This window comes from Geotrypetes seraphini, chromosome 11 (assembly GCF_902459505.1).
Source record: "Geotrypetes seraphini chromosome 11, aGeoSer1.1, whole genome shotgun sequence".
In the NCBI taxonomy this organism is placed as follows: Eukaryota; Metazoa; Chordata; class Amphibia; order Gymnophiona; family Dermophiidae; genus Geotrypetes; species Geotrypetes seraphini.
The window spans coordinates 59,004,848-59,019,095 of NC_047094.1; the positions used below are offsets into that span (position 1 = coordinate 59,004,848).

At 43.0% G+C, this 14,248-nt stretch overlaps 1 protein-coding gene across 4 annotated transcripts in view; it reads right to left on the reverse strand.

Moving 5' to 3' along the window:
* ADCY9 (adenylate cyclase 9) overlaps window positions 1–14,248 on the reverse strand; it is a 256,639-nt gene that overhangs the window by 136,260 nt on the left and 106,131 nt on the right. For all 4 annotated transcript variants that reach the window (XM_033964016.1, XM_033964017.1, XM_033964018.1 and 1 more), the window contains exon 2: window positions 6,154–6,338. In XM_033964016.1, coding sequence (XP_033819907.1) covers window positions 6,154–6,338 — 185 coding nt within the window. The remainder of the gene's footprint in view (window positions 1–6,153; window positions 6,339–14,248) is intronic.

Genomic DNA, 14,248 nt, shown 5'->3' on the forward strand with positions numbered 1-14,248 from the left:
CGTACCTTAATTAAAGGACCCCTAATTTAAAAATTTGGCCCACGGCTTAGCCTTTTTTTCAGATTTCGGCCCCTTATGTGATTGAGTTTGATACCCCTGTTGTAGATGGAGATCTGATCTGGGAGAGAGAAAGATGAGCAGGCAGAGGGAACACAAACTGTAGACAGAAGGGGAACTGAAAGGGATGGAGAGTAGCTGTGTGGCATTGGGAAAAGAGGGGCTGAGGGAAAGGGGGGTCATGGTGAAAAGATATGAAGGTGAAAAAAAGGGATGAGAAGTGGAGGAGGGAGTAAAGACTAGAAAGTGAGATGAGAGAAACTGGAGAAACATATCTATGTGGAGGAAAGAGAAATGATGAGGACATGGAAGGAAGACTAGAAGAGAATCCATAAAAGAAGGAACTTGAGAACAGGGTGAAAACCAAGATAAAGCAGAGACAGGGGACTGAATTTAAACCACAGACACAAAGGTTGGAACATTGTTTAAGTTTTTAATGATTTCTATGCCTGCTGGGCTGGATAAAGGATAGGCAATAGCCATATTTTGAACTTCTCCTCCAGCTCTGTAGTCACCAGAATTAATGTTATTTTACTAGAAATACATGGAGGAGCAGGAAGGGATTGAGCCAGTATTTGATGCCATAGCCTGAAACATAACTTTAAAATTATTTCTCTTTGGCAGCTCTGAAATGCAGAGACCTCAAATTGAGCCTCAAATTAAAAGGGGACTAGAGAGTAATACCATCTACCTTTCATTATGCTGTATTGTCCCAGCAGGAAGAGGTTACAGGAGAGATGGGTGGAGTTTGGAAAGGGAAAAGGAATTCTTGGATTGGTTTTAATCTTGGTTCAGCTTTCCATTCTTACGCCCAGCACAGCTCTGCTACAGGATAGCTTTTGAGGTATGTGAACTGTGTGGCAGAGCACCATGAATGAGGGGGTATTGCTATAGTGGTGTGCCACCCCCATATACCTTCCATATCATATGGGCTAGGGAAGGAGGGGAACGGAGGATAATGCTGTTAGGCAAAGAATTGAAGAGAAAGAGGGAATGTTTAGTAATAGGAGAGAGTAAGAGGGATGTTGTGCTGAAGTCACCACTAATAAAAGAAGGGGCATTACGCTAAAGATGTTATCACCAAATAAGATTCTAATTTCCATTTTTGCAGAAGGAACTTGAGTCAGTGCTAATTCAGCTCCCCAGGCTAATCACTTACCCTGTGACTGCTACAGCCTTAGCAGGTGGGTTTGCACACAGTAGGTTCACTGATTTCCTGCTCAGCATGTGATCTTTGGGATTTCAGTCTAAGGGCAGGAAGCAAATGTGGCCCTGAGGGCTGTGGAGCAACTGACACCTGAGCATTCAAGGTTTGTACATGCAGGTGGTAGAGCAGCTCATTGGCCATTGGTACTGCTATTGTATATAAATCTGTGAGTTCCAGATATGAAAGGTGTCTGGGGCTTTGGGAAGGGGGGTAGGAATATTATCCTTGCCAGGAAGGGTGGGGATAAAAAAATATGAAGTGTGTGATAAATCTGCTTAGGAGGTATGAGGGATGGGTGAGCGTAGCCTGCCAGGGATGGATACTGATGAAGGTAGAGTGAGAGGGAACTTGGGGGGGGGGGAGAAAATAGTAGGAGGTCAGGTCAGGAAGAAGTAGAGAGCAGAGAAGAATGGAGGAGTAGAGTAGGTATGGGGAGCACTAAGCATTCTACCCTAAAAACAAAAGTCAAAATGCACTGGGAGAAAAAAGTGAGGGAAAAACAGAAGAAGATGATGAGAGGAAGAAGATGACATCAAGGCAGGGAAAGACTGAAAAAGAAGTGGGGATGGTCTGAGAGAAAAGAAAGTATATGGTGTGCACAGATTAGGTAGAAAAGAGGAAATGCTGAAAACTGGCTGGGAGGGGGAGAATATGGGTTGAACATGGACCAGGGTCGACTGAATACATAGTGCAAGTGTGCTGTAGATAGGCTAGGAGTAAGATGGCAAACTATGGCAATTAGTTGGGGTTCAGGAGGGAGAGACTGGTCGGACTTGCAGCACTACTCCTAGCATTTCTTTTAGCCATGAGTCCTCCCTGTATGGCACCACCTGCTGTGCTCTTCATTTAAGGACAGCCTGACCAGTTGTGTTCATGACCCAGCATGCATTAATTTCTTTTATATGGACTTGGTAAGGTACCATATACAAGGTCATTCTCACTTCCTTGATCCTTAGGAATGCTTCCCTGCACACAAAGCTTGCAATTCTGAGACTCTTCTGACTGAAATAATTGCATATGACCCATGAGAGAAACTTCCTCCAAGGGCTCATACGGGCCCTCCTGAGACCCTCTAACATGATATTGAGATTCCAGGAAAGGAATGGATTTCTGATTGGCAGCCTGAGCCTCAACGCTCTTTGCCAAGTTTTATTAAAATTTGTTATCCCGCTTATCAGATTTCTAAGCGGCTTACGGTAATAAAATTTATAAAAATGGAGGGATATACAAACAATAGTCATTCCATGACGGTATAAATATACATTTAGACATTATAGACTGACTCAGAAGGAAGAAGGGGAGAAATACAATATTGAATAGGACAGGAAGACATAGCATTTAGCAACCATAAGATCAGCTATATAATCATAAATTTGTTATGAAAATAGATATTTGAGCATGCACCTTTACTTTTAAATTCTACTAATCTGCTGCTGGAAGGGTAATGATGAGAATGAACTTGAGACTGAAAGCATCTGTGGCACCAGATTCACAGTGAACTGTTCCATACTGTATCTTCTCAATTACTTATTTAAGAACATAAGAAAGAACATAAGAAACGCCTTCACCGGATCAGACCTAGTCTAGTCCGGTGATCCGCACACGCGGAGGCCCAGTTAGGTGCTCCCTGTTGGAGACCCGGATTTAATTATTATTTATTATTTAATAAAAATTATTTATTATTTAATAAAGATTATACTCAGAAGTATAGAATAGGAAAAAAGTATAATACTCAGGTGTCAATATTCAGCCAGCAGCAGTGAGTGGTTGATTTTTTTTTTTTTTTTTTTTAGCCACTGTTGGGGTTATTCCTGGATAGCTAATAATGTCTGGGTGAGCTGCTAGCGAGACTCTCTTCTCTCGGCCTCTAAAACAAGCAAGGTCTGCCATCTGTACCTTAAGGGATACCACTGCTAATCCCTCGTCCAAGACCTCTAGAAGGAAGGCCAGTAGTGATGATACTGGAGCTTTGTTGGGCTCCAGATTCTCCTTATTGCACTAGTTTTGAAAGATATTCCATGGCTTAGCATATGCTGAAAGAATGGATGGCTTCTTGGCCCTCAATAGGATGATAATAGCTACTTCTGAATATACTTTCTTGACTAGCCTTGCACATTCAAAAGCCATACCATAAGACCGAATTGACCTGGATCTTCTAGGGCAATTGGCCCTTGTGAAAGAAGTCCGGATACACCTGGAGTTGGAGACATTCATCCTCTTGTAGGTGTACTAGATCCGCATACCAGGGATGCCTGGGCCAATCCGAGGCCATGAGAGTCACTCTTCCCAGGTGACTTGCTATGTGACGACCACCCGGCCTATCAGGGGCTATGGAGGAAACACATATAGTAGTCTGGACTTCGGCCATGGTTGAACCAGGATGTCCAGCCCTGCATTTCCAGTTGTGTATCTCCGGCTGAAGAACCATGGCACTTTCTTGATGTTTGCTATCGACATTAGATCGAATATCGGATACCCCCAATGTCTAACAATGCCCTGGAATGCTGTCAGGAACAATGACCACTCTTCCGGGTCCAATGTCTGTCTGCTGAAGTAGTCCACTTGCACATTTTCCACTCCTGCTACGTGTGACACCATGATGGCTAACAGTTGGTTTTCTGCCCAAGTGAACAGGACTCTCACCGCTTGCTGAAGAGGGGTGCTTCTGGTGCCTTCCTGCCGGTTGAGGTAGGCTACTGCCGTGGTATTGTCTGAGAAGCAGCAACTTCCAGCACCAACTGCAGTTTTTGTAGCACCAGGTGGATGGGTCCAATGTCTATCTGTCCGTTTGTACATTTTCCACTCTGGCTATGTGTGCCACCATGATGGCTAGCAGATGTTTTTCTGCCCAAGTGAACAGGACTTTCACCTCTTGCCAATTGAGGTAGGCTACTGCTGTGGTATTGTCCGAGAAGCACCAACTTCCAGCACCAACTGCAGTTTTTGTACTACCAGGTGGACCACTCAGAGTTCTAGCCTGTTGATCAACCACTTCTGCTGGGATGGTGTCTATTCCCCTTGCACTGAGCAACCACTGCAGTGAGCCCTCCAGCCAACCAGTCTGGCATCCGTGGTCAGCGTGACTCAGGAATCGGTCGGAAGTGGAATTCCGTTCACTAAAGACTGCAGCTGGAACCACCAGCTCATGCTGCTTTGGACTGTCTCTGTCCAGGGTAGAGAAACTTGTAGGGAGTCCCTCTGAGGAGGCCAATGAGACAACAGCGCATCCTGGAGTGGATGCATTAGCACTTTTGCCCAGGGCACTACCTCTATGGCAACTGCCATCAACCCCAGTACTTGGAGGTAATGCCATGCCGTCTATTTCTATGTTTCTATGAAAGGAGGTTTGTGATTTGCCCCTGAAGCTTCTGTCTGTGTCCCTCTGGAAGAAAAACTTGGCCTTCCTCCGTGTTGTAGGAAAATCCAAGATGGCCACCGTGGGTGAATTTTAGCGCTAAGAAATAGCTTAAAAACACCTTAGGGCTGACCAAAAACTTCAAAAAAAATAGGGAATGGGGACCAAGGCCCTAGCTGCATAAACAAGCAACAATAGCTTTTTTATAGTTTCTTTTTTATACAATGTAAAACTGCCTTGATATTTGATAAGGCAGTATATCAAATTTTTAATAAACCTGAAACCTTTAGTGTCAACCTTAGACCTTCTGCACCAACATTCTTCAATGCAAGGCTTGAGGGTCAGTTGTTGTGCCCATTCATACTCTAATTCTTCCCTCTCTCCTTAAAGAATGCCATGGGGATGGTTTCCCATGGTTATCCACGGGGATGGGGACGGTGACTAATTTTGTCGCAGTGTCATTTTCTAGAGTAGACCCTTAACAAGAGGGATCTCTGACTTCAATGAAAAATCCACGACTAGAGTGAAAAACTGTCAAACTATTGCAAAATAAAAAAGAAATAAACCAAGCAGATCAGAAGACACCTTTCATGTTTGCCTGTCGAAAGAGAAACTGGAGGGGGCAGCAAAGAACGGGGAGAAGGAGGAGATGTTCAAAAGCGGCGAGTGACATATTCTGCAGTATGCTCATGAGCATGGATTGAATACCCTAAATTTCAGCATACCATTCCTACTGCACTGGAACAACCCTTTAACATCTATTAACATCTAATACAACTCAGCTTATTTGGTACATAGATGTGAAAAATAACTGCATAAAAAGTCTTTTGTAGTTATTATCTCTTGACTGGATGCTTTTAACAAAGCTGTTGTAATTTCACTAAGGACCAGGACTCTGGAGTCACATTAACCACAAAGATCATGGCAGGAGTCCCTCTGAAAGCAGAGGATTTCAATTTCATTACTTCCTGTGAAGGCAAGTTTGCTTAATTAAGTTTACTGCTCGCTTTAAAGCTTTCTGAACCCAAGGGAAGCAGGGCTCAGAGGTGATGAATAATAGATTAAATATGCCACTAATGAATGTTATGACAAGCAGGAGCACCTCCTTAATCCAGATCAGTCTATAGATTAAGATGATCATTAAAGTTAAACTCTGAAAATACTACAAAGAACTGCCATGCTATTTGGATAAGGTAATTTAAATTACTGAAAAACAATTACATAATAATGCATTTAACTTCACAAAAGCTTTTATATTTTTATTCTTTTTTGCGCATATCATGAGACCACTACATGTTTTCTAGTACTGTGTCAGTTTTCTCCTATAACGTCTTGTAATTTTAATTTGGATGGCTATCACCTAACCAATTCTAGGATTCCTTATGATATGAAAGGGATGAGTTTATGTTTTCAAAAGGAAAGGTAATCATGAAAGTCTGCACTACTATAGTCTGTGAATTAGATTGGTGCACTGGTAGTCACTCCTAGAAGAAAGCAAATTTTGAAGGTTATAATATTTGCTCATGTAACTAACCTTGTGTTTCTCTGGGTGATTATTAGCATGTGATGGATTGTCTGTATTCTCTAGAGATGGTGCACTGTGTAATTTCAAGGATGACCTCGAGTTGTCTGCAGTATCATGACCAGGGGACAATATCCGTGAGCAGCTGCAGCTGGATTCTCTTGCTCTTCGACCAGATATCAGATAGGTCTTTAAACCTAGGCAGTAAAGCAGATTGTAGCAATTAAATACAGAAGTATCATTTTCTTTATACTCAAATTGAACTACCGTATTTTCGCGGATATAACGCGCGCGTTATACGTGATTTTACGTACCGCGCATACCCCTCGCGCGTTATATGCCTGAGCGCGGTATAGAAAAGTTTTTGTACATATCATCGTGATTTCTGCGCGCTATACCCCTGTGCGCGTTTTACAATGGTGCGCGTTATATCCGCGAAAATACGGTAGCTTTGTTGGTAATATGGTGGCAAATTAATGCCACATTTAAGACACTTTAATCGTATATGGAATTATTTTGTAAAATATATTGAAAAACGGTATTCCAAATGAGGGTAACTGACATATAAATATTCAGTTTAGTCATACTGGCAAATAATTTCTTTTTTTAAACTCAATTTTTATAACAGTTGAAATACAGTTATCAGTGGCACTGTTGCATAATAACGTATCCGGGAAAGCTGAATCAAGGCCTAATTCAATTCTCTGAAAGAGAATCAACTCTGCTAGAAAATGCATAGATAAATCGAATCACAAATTTAGTAGGTTAGCCCAGTACCTAATGTTGCAAATACAATATATTTATTGACCTTTATATCTATCTACCCACCCATACACCCAAGTGGGCTATCACAGCAACTGCACTTCATTACTGGAAAGAAAGTGGTTCTTTTTGAAGATGCTTTTAACCTCTTTTTACCTGTTCAGTATCCATATCTGTTTTAATCATTCCCACATTAAATAACTCTCTAATCCCTTATTTATCCTATTTGCCATAAGTAGATTGTAAGCTCTGTCAAACAGGGACCATCTCATACATGTTTTGTGCACAGTAGTAGAATATATAACTTAAGCAAGCTCTACATCTATGTATTTTTGATTTCCATGAGTAGTTTTTAAAGTTGAACTATCTTTAAAGATAAACTATAGTAACCAATGAGCACTGCACCAAAGAAAACTGATAACTATATTCAGGATTTGTTTGTATTATGAAGGATAATCATGAATTCAAAATAATTATGGGCCAGTAAACAGCTCAGCAACAGCACTGATTTGCATCCTTCACGTGGCTCAAACTAACTGGGTCAGCAAGACTGGGATATAATGAAAATTGCATTCTCAGACTTTACAAGAATTTGCTCATCACATAAACGTGATACTTACTGGCAGAATCCAGAAGGTTCTTATGACAGATGAAAAAGAATTACGATACCATAACCAAGGAGCAGGAGGAAGATGCCAGACCAAAACTATCTTCTATTTATCAGCCATAGCCACTTTCTATAGCAGTGTTTTTCAACCGCTGTTCCGCGGCACACTAGTGTGCCGCGAGATGTTGCCTGGTGTGCCGTAAGGTCAGGGCCGCCATCAGGGCAGTACCACCAGTCTAGGGAGAGGGGCGGTCCGCCCCACGTGGACAGGAGAGAGCTGGACGGGGGACCCGCGGAGTTCAATACATCTCGAGCCGCGAGGCTCATCTTCTGTTCCTGCCTGCCCTGCAGCTAACATATAGCCGATCGCAAGCGTTCCCCGATGTCAGCGCTGACGTCGGAGGGAGGGCTTAAGCAAAGCCTGTCCTCCGACGTCAGCGCTGACGTCGGAGAATACTTCCGTTCGGCTATTTGTGCGCGGCAGGGCAGGCAGGAAGCAGAAGACAAGCCTTGCGGCTTGAGCTTCGTTTTGCTGAGAAAGTTGCAAAGATGGGCTGGGAGGCAAACACGGAACACAAAAGGGGGGAGGGAGTGCGTTTTGGACACAAGGCATGAACTTGGGAGAGAGGAAGGGAGGGAAAGAGATGCTGAGGTGGGGGAGGGAATGCGTTTTTGGACACAGAAGAAATGGACTTGGGAGAGAGGAAGGGAGGGAAAGAGATGCTGAGGTGGGGGAGGGAATGCGTTTTTGGACACAGAAGAAATGGACTTGGGAGAGAGGAAGGGAGGGAAAGAGATGCTGAGGTGGGGGAGGGAATGCGTTTTTGGACACAGAAGAAATGGACTTGGGAGAGAGGAAGGGAGGGAATGAGTGTTTGGACACAGAAGGCATGGACTTTGGAGAGAGGAAGGGAGGGAAAGAGATGGTTGTGTACACAGGGAATAGAAGAAAGGAGAATTTTTGGTCATAGGGAGGGAGTGAGGTATAGATAGTGGCATACCAGGGTGGGGGGGGGGCGGTCTGCCCCACCCCGGGTTTACGTCCCAAGGGGGTGCACAGCTGGCCACCCTCCAGTGTTGTCCGTAGGCCGGCAAACTGCGGCTCTTTAGCCACTTGAGTGCCGCCAACGGTGTTGTTGGCGGTGGCAGCATTATAAAATACTTTCTTTGTGTTTATTTGATTCCTATTCAAGAGAATTACTTTATATATAGTCAATATAGGCACAGAGTTAAATTTTTTAACATTTTCTAATGGTGGTGTGCCTCGTGATTTTTTTCATGAAACAAGTGTGCCTTTGCCCAAAAAAGGTTGAAAAACACTGTTCTATAGCACTACTAGACATATGCAGCACTGTACACATTACATGCAAGTACCTGTACCTAGTAGGATCACAATCTAAGCTTTATACTTGGGGCAATGGAGAGTTAAGTGACTTGCCCAAGGTCACAAGGAACTGCAGTGGGAATTGAACCTATTTTGCCAGGATCGAATCCCTCTGTACTAACCATTAGGCTACTCAACCACTCATTCCAGCCTAGCGAAAGCTAGAAGGATGCTTGGGTACACAGGAAGAGAAATGGTCAGTAGGAAAAAGGAGGTATTGATGCCCCTGTATAACTCTCTGGTGAGACTTCATTTAGAATACTGTGAACAATTCTGGATAGTGTCGTCGAGAGGGTTTTGGCTACCTGGACCATAGGATGATTTTCCAAGGGCTGCAGAGTAGGGATGGTGTGCATCTATCAAAGAAGGGAAGACGTGTCTTTGGCAGCAGACTGGCTAATCTAATGAAGACAGCTTTAAACCAGAAGTGATTGGGCAGGGTGATCAAAGCCCCCAGGTAAGTAAATCATTGAATACCTCTACACCAGTGGTCTCAAACTCAAACCCTTTGCTGGGCCACATTTTGGATTTGTAGGTACTTGGAGGGCCTCAGAAAAAATAGTTAATGTCTTATTAAAGAAATGACAATTTTGCATGAGGTAAAACTCTTTATAAATCTTTCCTTTTAGCTAAGTCTTAATAATAATATTGTAATTTATAGCAAGAGAGACATATGATCAAGACACTGTTTTATTTTACTTTTGTGATTATGATAAACATACGGAGGGCCTCAAAATAGTACCTAGCGGGCCACATGTGGCCCCCGGGCCGCGAGTTTGAGACCACTGCTCTACACAGATGGGAAAAGGGGGCAAAGTCTGGAAAGCAGTATATACTAATGCTTGAAGTATGGGAAACAAAATTCTGGATCTAGAACAGGGGTGTCAAACTCAATCACATAAGAGGCCAAAATCTAAAACATAGGCTAAGTTGTGGGCCAAATTTTTAATTAAAATACTTAGGGGGTCCTTTTATTAAGGTACGCTAACCGATTTAGCGCGCACAAAATGCGCACCTTAATAAAAGGACCCCTTAGTCTTAGTAAAAGTATAGGGTTACAACCTCTCCAACCTCACGCCGGCTCTGTGATGTAAACAAAATAAATAAAAAAGATTTTTCCTCTCTCTTTTAGGTCCTAGTTCACGCTTGCTGTCTAACACCAGCTCTGGCAAGATACACATTTCAAATCAGACATATTGTAATCACAAAACAGAAAACAATTTTATTTTTTCTACCTTTTGTTGTCTGGTCATTATTCAAATCATGTTGGTCCCAGGTTCTGGTTGTTTTCTGATAACTCGCTTGCCAAGGTCTCCTGCCCATTTGTCATTTTCTTCTTCCATCTCTGTCCTCCCCTTCTGTTTCCCTTCACTCCCCCGGAGGTCTGGCATCTTTCCTTTTTTCATTTCCATCCCCGCAGCTACAGCGATGGACCCCACCACCCCCAGATCCACCATCTCTCCTTTACTCAACTACCCTTTTATCCAGCATCTCTCCTTCCTTCCCCACCACCTCAGAGTCCACCATCTCTTCCCTTTCTCTTCCCAACTACCCTCCTATCCAGTATATCTATCCTCCCCCTCTACACCATCCATTGTGTCCAACTTCTCTCCCTTTCTGTTCCTCCCTCCCTCCATCCCATTGTCCACCATCTTTCTCCCTCTGTTGTTTTTTTTAAGTTAAATTAATTTTTATTGAGTATTTTGAAAAATACAAGGAGCAATTCAAATACATAAGAATAAGATAACGTTTTGTATATATATATATGATCTATAAATATAAAATTAATTATAAAGGACCATAGTATTAAGAAAAGCTCAGAGTAATGGAGTTGTTTGTGAAGACTGTATGAGAAAAAGATGAAAGAAGACAGAGTAAAAATAAAAAGAGAAAGGAAAGAAAGAGGAAAAGTGGAGAAAAGGAAGGGAAGACAGGAGTGTCTACAAAGCAGAGCGTACATATGAATCTAAAAATGACCAGGGTGATTTCTTGCTTTTTAAATTCATGGAGATTCGGAATGTGATTTTACTCTCATATGCATATGATTCAAGCCTATGATACATACATAGTGAGTTCCACCAAAACGTATAATCTAATAACGAAAATGATTTCCAATTTTTCAGAATGTGCATGAGAGCAGTGGCCTCTCTTCTGTTTTAGACCCATTATTTCTTCCCCTCCCCCACCCTCAGTCTGGCATATACACGTCTCTTTGGACCCCCCCCTTTCCCTCCCTCCATGTACTTATACACCAGGGCCCCCCTGCCCTGAAGGCCTGCATGTTTTCCCCCTTCTTCTTCCCGGTCTCACCTTCGAGATTTGGTCCGCTGTTCCTTCCCTCCCTCCATCCCAGCTTCCCAGTCTCATATTCTAATCAGCTTGCTGAGGATCGTTGGTTGGCTGTAACGAACCTAGCAGGCTGCCTCAGCCTCCGCAGCATGTTCCCTCTATCGCGGTCCCACTCTTCTACGGGATCACAGCAGAGGGAAGTTGCTGAGGAGGCCGAGGCAGCCTGCTAGGTTCGTTACAGCTGACTGACGATCCTCAGTAGGCTGTTTAGAAGATGAGACCGGGAAGCCGGGATGGAGGGAGGGAAGGAACGGCACGCCAAATTTAATTACCCTGTGGGCCAAATTTGGCCCACGGGACAGAGTTTGACATCCCTGATTTAGAAGTTGTGATGAAAGAAGTTGAGTTGGATATAATGGCGATCACGGAGACGTGGTTCATGGAGAACCATGACTAGCATGTAGTTATACCGGGCTATAATCTGTTCAGGAAAGACAGGGTAGGAAGAAAAGGAGGGGAAGTAGCGTTATATGTTAAAGATCATATTAAAGCCGCACAATTGCAGGATCTGCAAGGCAAGGAAGAAGCACTATGGATCAAATTGGAAAGAGGGAATGGTGAATATATTTGCATTGATGTGATATACAAGCCTTCACAGATGGAAAAAGTAGACAGACATTTAATAGTAGACATTCAGAATATATCTAAAAATGTTTTGCTAACAGGTGATTTTAACATGCCGGATGTTGATTGGGATATCCCTATTGCGGGGTCTTCTAGAAGTAGGGAGATCCTGGATTCTCTACAAGGAGAACTGTTCCAGCAGTTAGTAATTGAACTCACGTGGGAATGGGTCATACTGAACTTAGTGCTTACAAATGGAAAAAGTGTTTCTGATGTTATAGTGGGGGATCATCTGGCATCCAGTGATCACTGCATGGTATATAGTTTAATATTAAGATGAGTATAGAGATGGTTCATTTAAAAGCAAAGGTTTTAGACTTTTAAAAACTAACTTTGTTTGGATGGGGGATTACGTCAAGGAATTGTCTAGATGGGAACATCTGAAAGGAGTGGAAATGCAGTGGGCAAAACTGAAATGAGTAATTGTAAGAGCGACAAATCTTTTTGTGAGGCAAATAAGTAAAAGAAGGCCACTTTGGCTCTTGGTTAGTAGCTGAGAAGGTAGGGAATAAGAGGTTAGTGTTCAAACTACAAAAGATCATAGAAAGAGAAAGACAGATAAAAATATCTGGATAAGTTAAGAGAGGCTGGTCATGTAGTCAGGAAAGCAAAGATGCAAATGGAAGAAAAAATAGCTGACACAGTAAAATGGGGTGACAAGATATTTTTTAGATATATTAGTGCAAAATTGGCATTGTGAGACTCAAAGGTGAAGGGGAGAAATAAGTAGAAGCTGATAAAGAAATGGCTGAATTGCTTAACAAATATTTCTGTTCTGTGTTCACGGCTGAAGCACCAGGAGCGGGACCACAAAAGACAAACATGAATAGGGATGGAGGAATGGTAGACTCTAATTGATTTTCGGAGGGTTGTGTTCGTGAGAAGCTAGCTAAAATAAAGGTAGACAAAGCGATGGGGCGGATGGTGTACATCCGAGGGTGCTGAAGGAACTTATGGAAGTTCTGGTGGCTTCGCTGACCTTTTCAATGAGTCTCTAGAATCAGGAGTGGTATCGGAGGACTGGAGAAGGGCGGATGTGGTCCCTCTCCACAAAAGTGGAAGGAAAAAGTAGGGAATTACAGGCTGGTAAGTCTGACTTCTGCGGTAAGCAAATTAATGGAAACACTTTTAAAACAGAGAATGGTCAAGTTTCTGGAATCCTGTGGATTACAGGGCTGGAGGCAACATGGATTCACTAGAGGTAGGTCTTGTCAGACAAATCTGATCAATTTCTTTGACTGGGTGACCAGAGAATTGGATAGAGGGAGTGTGCTAGATATGGTGCATTAAGATTTTAGCAGAGCTTTTGACAGTGTTTCACACAGAAGTCTAATAAATAAACTGAGTGCCCTCGGGATAGGTACCAAAGTGCCAGGCTGAGTCAAGAACTGGTTGAGTGCAAGGCGACAGAGGGTAGTGATCAATGGAAATTGCTCTGAGGAAAGGGATGTTACCAGAGGTGTGTCTCAAGGTTCTGTTCTTGGGCCTATTCTTTTTTTTTTTTTGAGGCAGAAGTTAAATTTAATCAGGGTGCTCCCAGGAACAAAGCCTGACATGTTTCGCCTGAAAGGCTGCCTCAGAGGCATGTAACAAGTTGGAGTTAAAAACAGTTTCCACTAATGTTAAAAACTAACTGATGCCCCAAACCATCGATTCAATTCTGCCCACATCTTTACTGTAATGTGGCCTCTGGAGTACTGTGTGCAATTCTGGAGGCCACATTACAGTAAAGATGTGCGCAGAATTGAATCGGTTCAACGGACGGCCACCAGGATTATCTCGGGGCTCAAGGGTCTCTCGTACGAAGAGAGACTGAACAAATTGCAGCTCTACACTTTTGAGGAATGTAGGGAGAGGGGAGACATGATCGAAACATTTAAGTACCTCACGGGACGTGTCGAAGTGGAAGATGATATTTTCTTTCTCAAGGGACCCTCGGCCACAAGAGGGCACCCGCTCAAACTCAGGGGCGGAAAATTTCATGGCGACACCAGAAAATATTTCTTCACAGAGAGAGTGGTTGATCATTGGAACAAGCTTCCAGTGCAGGTGATCGAGGCAGACAGCGTGCCAGACTTTAAGAATGGAATACCCATGTGGGATCCCTACGAGGGTCAAGATAAGGAAATTGGGTCATTAGGGCATAGAAAGGGGGTGGGTAAGCAGAGTGGGCAGACTTGATGGGCTGTAGCCCTTTTCTGCCGTCATCTTCTATGTTTCTAACCAATTTATTCCAGTACTAAAAGAAGAGTTTTGGGTCTTTTATGACTGGCATGCATATTTTATGTATTTTATAAAGTATACATAAAAATACTAGTGCCACCCCCAGGAAAACCTCCACTCTGGTAGGGTACAACTTATAAGTTTATCCGCATACTGGA